Source organism: Chrysemys picta, chromosome 7, assembly GCF_011386835.1.
Source record: "Chrysemys picta bellii isolate R12L10 chromosome 7, ASM1138683v2, whole genome shotgun sequence".
Taxonomy (NCBI): domain Eukaryota; kingdom Metazoa; phylum Chordata; order Testudines; family Emydidae; genus Chrysemys; species Chrysemys picta.
The window spans coordinates 124,071,923-124,088,288 of NC_088797.1; the positions used below are offsets into that span (position 1 = coordinate 124,071,923).

The 16,366-nt window shown below is 43.2% G+C and overlaps 1 protein-coding gene across 13 annotated transcripts in view; it reads left to right on the plus strand.

Annotated features, from left to right (window-relative positions):
• The window catches only part of SH3PXD2A (SH3 and PX domains 2A), a 387,168-nt gene that overhangs the window by 356,303 nt on the left and 14,499 nt on the right, over positions 1–16,366 (plus strand). For all 13 annotated transcript variants that reach the window (XM_042855199.2, XM_065552551.1, XM_065552549.1 and 10 more), the window contains 4 exons: positions 2,659–2,776; positions 9,831–10,165; positions 12,085–12,134; positions 16,141–16,260. In XM_042855199.2, coding sequence (XP_042711133.2) covers positions 2,659–2,776; positions 9,831–10,165; positions 12,085–12,134; positions 16,141–16,260 — 623 coding nt within the window. The remainder of the gene's footprint in view (positions 1–2,658; positions 2,777–9,830; positions 10,166–12,084; positions 12,135–16,140; positions 16,261–16,366) is intronic.

Here is a 16,366-nt window from a genome sequence, read left to right on the forward strand (position 1 = left end):
ACCACTTCTCCTTGTCTTCTGCAGAAGATAATGGGTCGAACTTCCAAAGAGTCAGACTCTTCTGACCAAGGCAGGGACACTCAGAATGGAGAGCTAATTTAATAAAAAGATTGCCTCCAGCTACAGCAAGGACTGCTGTTTACATGTAGGGGGAATAAAATAAACAGATGTCTTTGTCATAACTCTTGCGGCAAGAGTGTGGTCGGGTAGTCTCTAGTATAATGGGGCTTTACGACATGGGGGGAGAGATACACAAAGTGGAGCTTTGACTGGCTAGTGGTGATGTCAGCCTCCCTATGATTATAATCTCCAGTAAACACATGGTTTAGCTCTTTTGCTGTGACTTCTATAGGAGAATGATAGAAAGATACCCTAGGCAATATATTTCTGGGATGGTGTTCAGTGGTTCAGGTGCCTAAAGTCACTTGGCTTCCTGCCTTCACCATATATTCCAGGCAAGTTCTAATCACCTAGAAATCGGAGCATTAAGTGGAGATGCAGATGGTCTTCCAAGCTCAAAAATTAGCTAGTTTAACCCACTTATTCTGCAGTATAGCTTTTTGAAACTTTGTCTCCCTATGTAACCAAAGCCATTCCACAGACCAGACAGCCATCTGGGGAAAACGCTCTCCATCCCATGATTTGATTCTTGGATTGATTAGCTGCAACTACAGCAGCGAGACTCAATCTAAAGCCCAGTTATTGTTCAGGGAAAGTACAATATACTGACCGTGCTATTTAGGAATGATACTTTAGGAGTCACTTAGTAGGAGTTATCAGAATAAATTACTAAAGCAGCTTCCCTGGGAGCAGAAGTTTTTTTTTTTTCTTGCGGAAGCGAAGGTTTTGAGAGTTCAATACATCGGAATCAGAAGGACCCAGGCAAGGAAGGTTGTCTTTAAAGATGCAGTTTCTCTGACTCTGCAGCCATCAGATGTTCTGCCAACATTATTCTCTTTCTGAGGTATTTCTTTGTCTCAGTAAAGATTTTTTTCCCCCCCTTACATTTTCCTTACTTCACTCAGCAACAAAATATAATCGAGTCACAAAACTTAACAGATGGAGGTGTCTCTATTTGACTCCCTCTCAAAAGAGCATTTGCCTTAAGCTGCTGCAACCCTTTTCCCACTCCTTTCATTTGCCATTTGTGCAGTGATCGGGAACTCTGGATTCACTTAGTTTCTTGCCCTCTCTCCTTCAGAGAGACCCCTACTCGTTTTCCCATGTCTAACCCTCCAATGTTGTGGCCACCATTTTAACAAGTTAGGAGGACTGCGTGGAACACCCTTAGTGTGTATACACAGCACCTAGACACCCATGGTTGGCCCATGCTAGCTGACTCGGGCTCATTGGGCTGTTTCACTGTTGTGTAGACTTCCAGGCTTGGGTTGGAGCCTGAGCTCTGGGACCATCCCACCCCTCCGGGTCCTAGAGCTTGGGCTTCAGTCTGCCCCCAGAAGTCTACACAACAGTGAAACAGCCCCTTGAGTCCGAGTCAGCTGGCAATGTGCCAGCTGTGGGTGTCTAGTTGCTGTGTAGACATATCCTTAGAGCCTCGCTGTTCTGCCCTTTAGTCATTCATAGGAGTAGCTACTAAACATGCAGTTACCCCCATCCTATCCTGGGTTCGGCATGATGCTTTGGCACCATTTCCCTATCCCTGCCAATGCTCAGCAAGAGTCCCTGGCAATAGGAAAATAAATTTGTTTGGCTTTGAGACTAACTTACAAAAATGTTGAGTATGAGACTGATGAAAATACTGTGCATTCAGTGTCCTGAAGGTGACAGCGTGATGTGGTGGGTAGAGCAAGGGACTGAGAATGAAGGTTGTTTTGGTTTCTATTCTTGGCTCTGCCACTCACTGTGTGACTTTGGGCCACTCTGCTCCAGTCTAGTGCATGTTTTCCCATGTGTAGAATGGGGCAATAATCGGAGACGGGCAGGGGATGCTACATTCCAATCCTGGGCCATACTTCCAAAAGTGTGTGGGTGTTTTGGGTCAAGGGTTTGCCTCTGGCCCTTCTCTGTTGACGACACGTACCCACTTCTCGTAGGTGTGAGGCACTTGGAGGTGCTATGTAATAAAGTACAAAAACTTTACTCTGTGCTTATGCTTTTTTTAAAACACCTATCCATTTCGTGATTATCCCTGTAGAGCCACATTGTTTCCAGAGGTGTGAGAACAGATAGGTCAGTCCCTCTGAGTTGGGCAGGAGTACGGGTTGCTCTCAGCAGCCAGTGCTCGAGTTTTTGTAATACCAATACTCAATGCATCCATATGCATGCTCGGAAGAGCCAACTGGCTCTAGGTCCCTCAGTGACGCTTGGCTGCTTTGGCAGCCAGGCTGAACTGTATGCAAACTAAGGCCAACTTGACATCCTACTCTCGCTGTCTTACTTACTTGAGGGAGGCCTCTCTGAGACCTCCTAGTTACTGGCATGGAAGCACATTGTGATTTGTCAGCAGCCGGGCCGTGTCAAGGAACTAATTATCTGTCATGCCGTAAGCATGCCTAATTAGTGGGCCACTGAGTAGGGCCCCACCTTTGCAACGGCTCCATGTAACCGCCGCGCAACCAGTTGAAAAGCAGCAGAACAGAAAAACAGCTGGACTAATTCTACCCCTAACTGATGTTTCTTTTTTTCTCCCTCTACCAGAAGAGAAATATGTCACAATCCAACCGTACACCAGCCAAGGGAAGGATGAGATTGGGTTTGAAAAAGGGGTCACCGTGGAGGTCATCCAAAAGAACCTGGAAGGATGGTGGTACATAAGGTAAAAAGCTTCCTGCAGGCAGATTTATTACAGCATTTATGATCTTCAGGCCTTCTGATAGTTCGCTTCACATCCGCATCCTGTGTCATTCTCTGTCTAAAGAAGAAAACCTGCATTATTCTCCAGAATGCACACTAGGCAGAAATGTAAGGGAAAGTTACAGAAGACCAATAAACAATATTTGGTATTGATTGTAGGAATGGAACATGGACTGTGAAGTCTGTAGACCTGCAATATTTTGGTAGAAAATTCTTACCTTTTAGATTTCCTTCAAATTAAAAACCCATATCCCAGTCAGCAAGTGGCACTTACCTAGTACAAGTGATCATGTTAATGGACATGCAGCTGATCGAGTCTTTTTTGTGTGAGTCAGTTGTGCGTCTCTGCAAAGGAGTAAAACCAGATTCACCAAATAATGCTAGAAGGTTGCGGTTTGTAATCTATCAAGTTGCTTGGGGCAGGTTTGTTTTTTTGTTTGTTTTTGTTTTTAGGGGTTTGGGAGATCAGCCCGCTGGCTGCAGAATAAATCATTCTTGAGACTGATGCATTCATCAGACCGCAAATAATAACAGTAATATCACACGGGGCCAAATTTTCAGCTATTTGCCTCTCCAAGTTAGTCATTGCATGCAATTGTAAACTATATGCCACAAACAGATACAGATATCACGCACGCAAATTAGATGTACAGTTCTGAAAAAAACAACCCAGCATTTTCCCCTTATGACAGCCAAACTCCCTTGAAAGGAGTACAAGACCACCATCGCCTAGGCACATCTTGTATAGAGCTGTAATGTATTGGGACCAATACTTGTCAAGAATGGTCTCTTCATGTAGGTTTATACAGTATCTGGTACTGTAGTGCCCCAATCATGACTGGGGTCTTTGGGTGCTACTGTAAAGTTTGGGGTGTTCAGATCCTGGGAGTGGTGTTTGGGACCATTTCTATTGATTAAATAGAAAATAGAGGTATAAAGGTGGTTTAAGGAGAATTCTGTAATTTGAGCCCTATAAGATGTCCTTCCTGTTCATCCTTTTGCATCTAGAATAGGTTTTTATTGTTTTGCTTTTCTAGTTGGATTCTGCTTGGTTTATAACTAAAGGCAGCAGAGACATGAATCATGATTGAGAAAGCACAGTTGGAACTACATTTAGTGCTTCATGCATGATAAACATGTTAGAGTCTTTGAATCTTCGTAACAAGGTGGCTAATAACTAAAGTTGTGCAGGAGTGAATGGGCTCTAGACATTATGAGCAGGGAATGCACAGGCTTGGTCAGGTCACTTCTTCCCCCCCATCCCTCCTTAATCATTCACAGGACTTGAATCCAAAGTTGAAGACTGAAGAACAAAAAGCATGCAGTCTTGTTGGGAAACATTATTATAAAAATCTTTGATTTATTTCAGAACTAGTCTGGTTAACTAGAACTAGTCTCCTGGTTAAATGTTTCCTTATTACTGTTGTAGGCTTCTTTTCATCTTTATAAATAACAATGCTGCAAGCAGCTAGCTGGATCTGTTTTGTGCTTAAATTTCTCTTGTGTTATTTTTGTGTGAAGTTAAGTGGGTACACTTAACTCTGACGACAAGAGGAGATCCCTTGTTACTCTACTTAAACTTTTACAGCAGAAATGTCTTTAGGCCCAAGGTAACCTCTTTCAATGGGTTTAATTGCACTTTTGGATCAGAAACCCAATCCCGGAAGGTTTTATATGTTCTTGACTCAGTGAGGATTGAGGATGCTCAATATGACCCAGACTCTGTAATCTGTGTCTCCTCGTAATTATGCAGATCCAATTTGGATTCAGAGCATTTCTGAATTTGAAATGATTTGGTGGGTCTTCGTAGCTACACCCCAGTTAATGCCAAACTAGTGTCTTGTTTGGTAGCTTCTATCAAAGGCCAAGGACCGAAGTACCCTTTCCAAGAGAAACACTAATTGGAGCCGCATTGCGAAGCTTTCCCTGCCACTACCCGATACTGTACCCATTCTGTGGCTAAAGAGGACTTCGTTGTCCAGGATTATTAAACTGAAAACCTTCACCAACATTGTACATTGATTTTAAAGGCCTTTAAGAATACTTGTAGAGCTGCTACGAACAGCGCCTCCCTAGTATTCAGCAATACCTCAGCCCAAGTGTTTGGGTACTTAAATTGAAACGCTCCTTATTTTGTATTTTGGAGGGGAAGGCTAGGGAGGGGGAAGTCCGTATGAATCCAGTTGCCATTTCATCTGTTCCATTGGATAATATGGGAACAGAATAAGTGTATTAAAGTTTAGCAAGTTGCTGGAGTTTTATTTTTAATTGGGTCTACCTTAAAGATGTTAACAAGCTCCACCTTAAATATATAATTTCCCAAAATTCCTGGCCCTGTGCTGATCCTCATTTCCTGTCTTTCTTTTCTCTCCCCCCCCCCCCCCCCCCCCCCCCCCCCCCCCAAAGTTTGCTTCCCTCTGGAGTAATTCCAGTGCTCTGAAGCTGGAAAGCAGATGTTAAGGGAACCAGTGCTCAGACACACAGAGGCACTTTTGATTTTTTTTTTTTAAACATTCCTATAACTTGAATCTTTTTTTTTTCTTCATATAATATAAAAACAAAAAAGGTTTTTTACTCGGTGAAGCCAAATCAATGCCCCTAATCCTGTAACCCTACAATTGTATTTTAATCCCTGTTGCATTGAAACACTTGTATTTCTTCTCCTCTCTTTGCCCTTTTTCATGTTGTGACTTGAGAGGCACTTAGACGTGTGTGTGTTGAAGACTCTGAGCTGGAATCTTCATTACGGCTTTATTGAGTTCAGCCGTGGATCGGTGTCTCTTGCCTGCGTGATCATATTACATGCTTAATAGCTGAAGTTACAGTCAACTATTTAGATGCTACTTTATATCAGTTACCATCTGGAAGGTGTTGGCGCTCTTCTGATGCTGACAGATAAGGGTTGTCACTTTCTTTTGACCTACAAGTTGCTGATCAGGGTTTTTTTGTTGGCGTGCCCTTGGTTTCCTGGACTACTATGAATTTTAGACCTCTTGTGAGAGAGAAAGGGAGGGAGTTTTGCTCTGCTGTAAACTGAAGTGCTATTGGAAGGAAAACAGGATAAGATTTGAAATACCTGGTACAGGTTGCAAATGTAAGTGAAGGCCCACGGCTGGCTCTAGGTTTTTTGCCGCCCCGAGCAAAAAAAAAAAAAAACCTTCTGAGAGCACAAGTGCTGCCTCTAGAATTGTGCCGCTCCAAGCACGTGTTTGGTTTGCTGGTGCTTTGAGCCAGTCCTGAGGCCTCCAATGGGAGGTGCCGTTGCAGCACAGGTAGGCATACCTGAGCTAGCTCGCTAAAAATACAGTGAAGCTGTGGCAGCATGAGTGGAATCATGGGTTAGGCACCCAAGTAAAAGCTGGTCTGGGACCCTTGGTACGTACTCCAGTGGCTAGTCTGTGCTGCCTCTTCCCCCCCCCCCCCCCCCCCGAGCAATGCTTCCCAGGGAGAAAAGCTAGCTCAGATACATCTATGGGTGCTGCCGTCACACCTCCTGACTGCATTATAGACCTACCATGAGTCAAGGGATCTGGATTTTATTCCCTTATCTTCCTATAGGACTTTAATCTCCGTTCCTCGGTTTCCCTACCTGTGACATAGGGAGAACGAGTGTTCCCTAACGAAGTATAAACGCTTTGAGATCTTCAGATGGAACTACTAAATATTTATTGTTCCAGTGCTCGTGGGAATATATGTACCACTTGGACTAAGTACTTTGGGTTTTTTGCTGGCCTGATAGTGCCGGTTACTTGTTAGGTTACACTAACTCAACATAACAAGTAGATCCAATGGGGAGACAGTCCTGCAGCCAGTAGCTAGGTGGTCAATAGCTTTGTGTGGCTTAACCAGTGACCAGCCATAGATTGAAACGGTATAAGGTCACATAAAGCTGTCTGAGCCAAATGGATTGCGTTTTGCAATCCAAAAATCTAAAATCAATAGAAAAATGAACAAACCAGCGCAGAGTCTTTATCCATTAGTGCTACCTTTCTGATCTGAAAAATGTCAACTCTTATAGTCCTGTATGGACTTAGATCTATGCAGTGCGTACTCTTATTTGAATTTGTAATGCGAGTTCTACTCCAGGATACGTTTGAAATCAGATCACATACTGTATAGCTTGATATATATCCCAAGTAAGCACAATACATAGTCAACAAAGAACAGGAACTTCAGAGATTTTGAAATCTTCAAAATACCAGAGGATTGTGGGGGGTGGGGGAAGAGTATGATCGCAATAACCTTACCCAGGGGCTTTCTGCTCAAAACACTTATGGGGAGGAGTAGAGAGGGGCCCAAGTCGTGGAATTCAGATGCAAATCCATACTGTTCGGATTCATTATGAAGACAGGCCGAAGCCAGAAAGTTTTAGCTCTGGATATGGATTTTTCCAATGCCGGTCAATTTTGGTCTTGGGGTTCCAGTTCAGAAGTGTGCTAGAGCAGTGGTTCTTCACCAGGGATCCGGGGCCCTTTGGGGGGCCATGAGCAGGTTTCAGGGGGGTCTGCCAAGCAGGGCAGTAAACTGAAGCCTCAACACCCAGGGCCAAAGCCTGAGCAAAGAAGCTTTGCGGGGCGCCCTGTGGCATGGGGGCCCCAGACAATTGCCCTGCTTGCTACGCCCTAATGCCGGCCCTGGCTTTTATATGCCGAAAACCAGTTATTGTGGCACAAATGGGCCATGGAGTTTTTTATAGCATGTCGGGGGTGGGGTGACTCAGGGGGAGGGAGGGGAAGGTTGAGAACCCCTGTGCTAGAGAGTGTGAGGAGAGGGTTGCTCGTAACCACATCTTGCTGTTTACAAGAGACCTTAGCAGGTGCCTGGACAGTATTTGAGACACTCCTTTCATGCTGAGACCAGTTGAGACATGCTCCAAAGAGAGCTGCCTCTAGCCCTCCTTGGCATGAAGTGGGATTACTCTTATTCGGGGCCTGGATGGTGATGGGGAGAAAGCAGGGAGGGAGAAAACTCTCTCACCAAAATTTGGCACATGGCAAATCTTGAATTCCCGTTCTCTTTATGGGAATCCTCCTACGGTGCCTGGTGTGTTCAAACTCTGCTGCATTCAGTTCACATATAAAAAGATTTCCATTACCTCTGGGTTGAGTCTGCAGACTTCTAAGAATCCCTGGTATGGTTTTCTAATAGTGGTTGCTTCAGGGAGCACAGTGTGCCAAAAATCAATGATAGTTTCCAAATTGTGCGCTGTAGTTGACTGTGGCCCTAGTGAAGGACCATAATTGCTGCATGCTGAAGTGTTAGAAAGCGGGGACTGGATTGCATAGCCCTAGATTTTCACTTCTGTATAGAGAAGATTCAGAAGCCGGCTTCTGAATCTGTCGCAAGGTGGATGTAATCGTTGCCACTTTGTCTAGACATACTGCAGCGAATAGCAGTAATTGGGTCACTTGCAAAGACTCAGGGCCACAGATATGGAGACCAGTCCTTTGTTTGACTTTGCTCTTTTGAGGATGCAATCCCTTGCAAAACCAGGTCTTTTGAAACCTTAGATTAAGCTGGCTGGTGGATTCTAAACATGGGAGATTCCCCCTCCTGTCCTTCCTCTACAGCAGTTGAGGATAGGCTGCTAAGACTCGGGTTAAATATTATAAATACTGGCTTTTGTAATGGGTGTTCCAAGTAAAGCTTTTTAGATACCATCCTTATTTAAAGACACATTCTCCACTTGATCCCTGCTCAGGACTCCTAATGGTATCAGTCAGTATTTTGACTCAGTAAATGAGAACAGAGGAAGTCGAATAGCCTAAAAGAAACCTCAGAGCTAATCTGACTCTTCATGTCAAAGCTCACTTGTGTGAAGGAGAATTACTTGACTATCCTTGTGTTTTACCAGTCGCTGCTTTTGCTTTCTAGTGAGTCTCGATATGTGTTATAGAAGCCTCAGAGCTCTGCCATTTTAACCTTTTCTTTCCTGCAAATTTCCTGAGCCCCGGGAATTAAACGGTGCCCGCATCCCCCACTTACAGTTCAAGCATCTGCCCCAGCTACCTTGGGAGATTAGAGAGAGCGGGCTTTCACGGAGTTACTCTGGGGCAAGCTGGGGTTTCACTAGGGAAATCGGAGTTATCCACGTATTCCTCCCTGGAGCCTGATTGTAATCTGGAATCGCTGATGAAGTGTCAGTAATAGCAGGAGTTAGAAAAACCACTTTCCCAAAAGGCCAGCTGTGGAAGAATGACAAACTTCAGCCTGGGAAAGTGTGAGCGTTCAGCTTTATGCTCCTGGATCATATTTTGTATTTGGTCTATGTTCAATTTAAAAAAAAAAAAATCCTCCTTCAAATAGTCCCAGACCTGCTTTTTTTTAATTAGGTTTTGAGCTTGAATTTTTTTCTAATCAAATAGTTGCTCCACCTTTACAATGGCACAAAGGCAGGCCACGGTTCACACCTGCTGTCGATAGGAGGCATTCTGTAAAATGCTTCACATAGGATCAGGGTTATAAAGAAAATGGGTGTGAAATATACCCCAATACAGAGGGAATGCACAAGGTCAGGGAAGGCCTCTGCATTGGGATGAATGCCACCCTTAATTGTGATAACTTGTCCTTTGCATTATGGGCATGACAGATGCAATTTGGAAGAAAGAACGGATCGTATATACAGAATTTTCATCAACCTGGTGGGTATTCAGCACTTCCATGCTTAAAACCGTCTTTATCCCATTTCGTGTAAAAGCTGCATGCAGCCAACCTACTACTAAAATTTTCCCTTATGCCTCAGGAGTAAGCGCCTCTCTGATCTGGAGAGACCACTTTTCCTTGAAGCAAGAGGTAACTCTTCTGTTGTTAAAATACTTCACTGTTCCTTGCTAGCTGAGTAGACTGTGAGGTGACTAATTATAGACAGTGGATGAGTTGAGACCACAAAAACATAACACAAAACCCAACTTGTGGTTCTAAGATATTATCTATGTCATTTTTTGCCTTAGCCGTTGTATCTGGAAGGACTACAAAGGCCGTTCTGTGGTAACGATATTTTCTTTTCATATATGCAGGCATCTAGGTAAAGAAGGCTGGGCCCCAGCATCCTACCTGAAGAAAGCTAAAGATGATCTTCCGTCTAGGAAAAAGAACTTAACTGGGCCAGTGGAAATTATAGGCAACATTATGGAGATCAGTAACCTGCTGAACAAGAAACCATCCAGCGACAAGGAAACCCAAGCGGAAAACGAGACGGCGGAACCCCACATCACAAAGAAAGAAATTAGCTTGCCCATCTTGTGCAATGACTCTAATGGCAATGCCATGATGACCTCAGACAAGCAGGCTTCGAAACTGGCTCAGGGATCCCCTGCTGTAGCGAGGATCGCACCACAAAGAGCTCAAATAAGTAAGACCAGAATGTATAGCTGGACTGCCATCGCTTTCATAAGAATTCCTGGTTTATCTTTGTGGGGAGGCCTGTGGCATGTTACTTGCTGAAGGGGCCATGCTGGAGTAGCCTCACCCTGAGTCTGTAGAGCATGAGTTCAATATAGAGCATGTTCCCTGAAGCAAGGACCTGGGGGTTACAGTGGACGAGAAGCTGGATATGAATCGAGAGTGTGCCCTTGTTGCCAAGAAGGCTAACGGCATTTTGGGCTGTATAAGTAGGGGCATTGTTAGCAGATAAAGGGATGTGATCATTCCCCTCTAGTCGACATTGGTGAGGCCTCATCTGGAGTATTGTGTCCAGTTTTGGGCCCCACACTGCAAGAAGGAGGTAGAAAAATTGGAAAGAGTCCAGCGGAGGGCAACAAAAATGATTAGGGGGCTGGAACACATGACTTATGAGGAGAGGCTGAGGAAACTGGGATTGTTTAGTCTGCAGAAGAGCAGAATGAGGGGAGATTTAATAATTGCTTTCTGCTACCTGAAAGGGGGTTCCAAAGAGGATGGATCTAGACTGTTCTCAGTGGTGGCAGATGACAGAACAAGGAGTAATGGTCTCAAGTTGCAGTGGGGGGGGGGGTTAGGTTGGATATTAGGAAAAACTTTTTCACTAGGAGGGTGGTGAAGCACTGGAATGGATTACCTAGGGAGGTGGTGGAATTTCCTTCCTTAGAGGTTTTTAAGGTCAGGTTTGACAAAGCCCTGGCTGGGATGATTTAGTGGGGAATTGGTCCTGCTTTGAGCAGGGGGTTGGACTGGATGACTCCTGAGGTCCCTTCCAGCCCTGATATTCTATGATTCTAAGGGCTGTCTACAAGCATCTGTTACTTTGTCAGCCAGGAAGCTCACTCATGTTGGCCCTATAAGGGAATAATTTATTTGCCTTTCTAGTGATAGGAGATAAAAGAGCATAAGATAATGCATGGTCCCCAGAACGCACAAGAATGAAAACCCCTGGGCTAGTGATAATGCTGCAAGTGCAGAACTGTACGAGGATTAATGTGCAGTGTGAGGAGTACGTCAGCAAGGTAGTGTGCGAGCGAAAGTAATCCGCTCACAGGGATTCAGTTGTAGGATCAGGACTCGTGTTTGTAGTTTTGCGGTGATTCCAAGATGTGTTCCTTCTCCAGCATCAGTACAGTTTCATCTCACCAACCACAGGACTATGCTTGGTACAGTAACTTGTCCTAGGAAACAATTCTGAAGCTCACACAAGTCCACTGGTTTTCCTCAGAGTTGGTTCTAAAGTGAGACCCTGAATAAAAACCTCTATTAAAACAGCACTCTGGTGACCAGAGCAGATGACTAGAAGTTGGGACACCTGGCTTCTGTTCCCCACTCCTTCTTTTGCTTAATGTTATCTTGGGGCAGGTCACCGTAACCATTGTGCCTTGGCTGCTGCGTCTGTGAGATTACGGGGAGGAATGATACTGCCCAACCTTTGCGAAGAGCTTTGATACGTTGGGACTAAAACAGCAGTGTTAATGTTACTGTTCTAAGGGATTCCTTTTACTATGGGGGAAAAACTAGATACAGGGCCAATTTCTCTGCTGGCCCAAGTCCAGTGAAGTCAATGGAGTTATTTCAGCAGAGAATACAGCCCAGTGTTTTTTAAAGATTGTACAGTGGTGGCCTTTGAAAATTTGCTAATTTATATTGGCAATAAATTGCTACGGTTACCTCCGTAATCTCCAGTGCTCCCTTATACTTTTCTATACTCACTCTTGGAAATACCTTGATCACTGCAAATAATGGAACTTTCTAACAGCAATGACTAATTAAGCTATCTAGGACAGTTGGCAGCTTCAAAAAGCTTTTGCTTAGCACAATTTACACAGCTAAATAAAATTAACTTTTAAAACTTTTTTCCCCCCATAGGCTCTCCAAATCTAAGAACTAGGCCTCCACCACGGAGAGAATCCAGTCTGGTTTGTGGTTTTTTTTTTAATTCTTAACTATTGCGACGGTCATCTAGACACAAAGCTTTAGAGGAACCCATTCTCCCCCTATACAGGGCTTCTGAAGAGTGTGGTTTTTTTGTTGTTGTTTTTTTAAAACACACTGCATATAATAGAGAATAAAATGCACATTCTGGAATTTGCTCAACATTCATTGGGGACATTTTTCTGAGACAGTGCATGTTTTGAAAAAATCTTGCTTCACATGTAAGCGCTATTCTTGGGTGTGTGATTTTTCTGTCTTTATTTTTAAATATTAAAGTGCAGCTATCACTTAAAATAACTCCAATTAGGGAGGTGTGAAACTGGACAGAGTGGGAGAAACCTTGTTTATGAAAAAATTTGTAATCTCTGTTTTTGTTTTGGGGCAATTTTGCACCCAGGAACAACTTTTAATATAAATTCAGTCATATTGGGCTTTGTGTGGAAACATTTTTCCATGGTAACTTTTCCCATGGAAAAATGTTGTTCATTTGGAATAAAACTGCCCTTCCAGTGTTTTATGTACAAAGTTGAAGGCCCAACTTTGTGTGGTGCTTTGCTCCCATAACTCCTATTGGGACCAATTGGACCATTAATTATTAAGCATAATAGGATCAACCTTTGAAGGGATGATACCCGAGCTATATAATGGTAATTGTAACAGTGCTCACATACTACAGTGGTGGGGCCATGTAGTTCAATTGGGAACAAAGTTTTTAAGGGACAGCCATCACACTTTCAGTAGCCTTGCTGGGATTGTGGCATAATTCAGAACCATGCACAAAATATTGAGTGCATTGTGTAAACTTGCCCTGTTTCTCTCTTTCCTTTTAAAAGAGGGCATAAGGACACATGGTACGTCTCCACTACCCACCGGATCGCCGGGTAGTAACCGATCTATCGGGGATCGATTTAGCGCGTCTCATCTAGACGCGCTAAATCGATCCCCGAATATGCTCCCTGTCAACTCTAGAACTCCACCAGGGCAAGAGTCAGAAGGGAGGTAAGTCGATCTAAGATACGTCAACTTCAGCTACGCTATTCTCTTAGCTGAAGTTGCGTATCTTAGATCGATTTCCCCCTTCCCCCCCAGTGTAGACCAGCCCCAACAATGAACGGCTCCAAATACAAGAGCACAAATAGTATTTATAGATTTATTTTTCCTTACTGGAGAATGGCTTGTCCTCTTACGCCAGTGAAGTGGGCTTTTAGCAAGTCACCAGGCCTGGCATTTCCCAACTGCATTGTTATGTTCCTCTTTTTTGTTCATCTTTATGCCCTGAGATGAGCTCACATGAAGGACTCTATATTCAGACCCTAATCAGAGCACCCAGCTAGGGTTCAGGTACAAAGCACTCGAGTCTCAAAAACTCTTGTTTTGAAAAATGTGTAAATTTGAGAGCTGCTCTTATGAGATTTCTACCAACTCAGAATGAAATCTCACGAGACTTTGGAGACGTTGAAACCAGAATATAGGCTCCTTCTAGTTTTTCATCTTATCATGAAGAAAAAAATTGTGGAAAGCAATCTCAGATGGGAACATTTTGAATCTAATTGGCCTAAATGTAAAAGGGGTTTGGATGCGAAGTGTTGGACCATCTTTAGTTGCTATGTCATGTCAGTGTAACATCTCACATGACAATGAGGACCAATAATAAACCCTTGATTCTCTGAGCTTATTCTCCTCTCCCTCCCCCTCCAAGAAGGGTCGGTGGTCTGCGCGTTATTGAAATGCTTAGTCTTCCTGCAGCCCATAGTCTTGACTCTCTGCCCTTTTATAATTCCAAAGTAGATAAGGTTTTACTCCTCCACATCCTGTCTGCTGCACCTGGACGCTAAAGTGCCCAGGGCTCTTTCAAAAGAGTAAGGACTTCCCCAATGACCTTTTAGCCAAAATTGTCCCTTCCACCTTTCCTGCAGAGGTGCACGTCATGCCTATAGCAGCTAGAAACTGCTGCCCACCTTCGAGGTGGCTACATTGTAATGCTGCGGCATCTGTTTAATTTTTAAGGCTGTTTGGTATCTTGTGGGAGGACAGGTGCTAGGGAAATGGGAATTGTCCTGCTATTTGGACTTGCAGAACTCAGGGCAGACCTATGAAAAGTAGAACTGTTCCCTAAATATGAGGAGGACCTAGTAACCCCATTCAACAGAAGTTAGGTCAATCAAATACTTTTGTTTGTAGCGGAGTCTCTCTTGTTCGGAACAGGAGCAATGCGAATTTGGATTCACTGTGTAATGTGCAGAATTCAACTCTCCCAATTCTTTTATCCTATGTGTTGATCTCAAACTTCGCTTCCGAACATTTATTTAACTGAGAGCTCAGTATGGTTAACATTTACGCTGTTTTCCTCCTGACTTTTGTTTCCTTTGGACTAATTATTTCAACTAGTTTTTATTTTGGCAGGAATGCTTTAATTAACTCCATGTTCACAAAACACATGTGAAGCATCAAGTATGTTTGCTGTTTCCAATTAGCTCAGTTTAAATTCAAACCATTCTAAAATCTGAAGGCATGTTGTTATACTGCATCCTATGCTATATTTGAACATGCACAGTGCTGAAATGCAGAATTGAAACATTGCTAGGCAAGGTTAATACTTGGGCCAAAATGCCTTCGGCAGTTATGTTAAAATGATGCATGTTTCTTACTATGAGGGTGGTTTAGAAATCAATGGAGTAGTACGTTAAGGTACAGTAGTTTGCGTCTTTTCTTCCGTTTTCTGGCTCAGAATCTTTCTGCAACTATCTGTTGTCTTCATAACTCTGTCACAATTCAGACCTGTATGTGTAAGTCACATTTTTAATGCAAGGAGCAGATTTTGTCTTTAAAGAACCAAAAATCCCTTCAGGTTTTTTTCCATCAGGACTCTTTTTTGTGCTTATTTAATAATGAGTCGTGTCATTCCATAGAGTGCTAAGTTAGTCATGGATATATAAATGCTTAGAGAACGGAATCTTTCCCAATTTCTCTTTTTAAGTCTAAAATATGAGAGGAACCTAGTAAAATTGTCTATGCTTTTAGAGTTGGTTAATGATGACATGGGGGTTTGAACAAAATTGCTTGTTCTCCGTTACATAAAGAAATAGGGAGCTAGGGCCCCCGTTCTGACATCCATCCAACTGCCATTGGTATTTTAGCTGAGTAAATCCATAAGTTGTGAGCCGTTTCAGTCAAGGGATACGTGTGGCAGGTGCTCAGGTTTTATGGTGATAGACACAGATATGTATGTTTGTTTTTTCCTTTTAATTCCAATTAATAAATAGCAATTACCGGCTTTTAGATTTTTTACGTGCAGCTCCAGTGAATCTGGATCACTTAAAGTCCTTGATATCTGGGAAACAGGTTCTATCTTGGGCCTGTTGTTGCACAAAATTTCCCATATGTATTTCCTCTGAAGCCATCTGGTACTGTCCACCATCAGACAGAATATCAGGCTAAATGGACCATCCATCTGACTAGAACAGAACCCACCATGTAAAACCCTTTGAATATGGAAAGCACTATTTAAGTGCAAATTATCAAGATTATTATAGTTAGTGAAGGAGGTACTAGAATTGTACATAGTTTAGAAAGCTATCCCTTTTTAAGCCTTGCCCACATGTTACCATTTGTTACAGACCACATGGGTGAGATATCTCTTATTGGACCAACTTCTGTTGATGAGAAACAAACTTCCTCCCGAAGAAGAGCTCAAGAAAAGCTGTGTGTGTAAGGTCAGAAGCTTGTCTATCTCTCAAACAGAAATCCGTCCAATAAGAGATTATCTCAGACACCTTGTCACTTTAATATCCTGGGACCAACACGGCTACAACAACACTGCAGACCTTTTGTTATAGAAAGCCTGGTGCTTATCACTAGGAGGTAAATTAGGAGTAAGGAATGCCACTTGTTCGGCAGCATTGGAAAAATGGCAAATAACTGTCCATGCTGACACATTCAGCCTCTTATTGTTAGTTGCTTGCTAAACAAGACTTTCCTTTGTTGCCACAGGGCTTCCAGTTGCCTAAACCACCTGAGCCACCATCAGTGGAAGTGGAATACTACACCATTGCAGAATTCCAGTCTTGTATTTCTGACGGAATAAGCTTTCGTGGAGGACAAAAGGCAGAGGTGAGCCTAAACGGTGCAACCGTACAAAATAATAATGCTTTGCAATGATAGAGCATTGTACCAATGTTAGATAATGGCTTGAAAGAGGGGGGAAAAAAATCCTAAC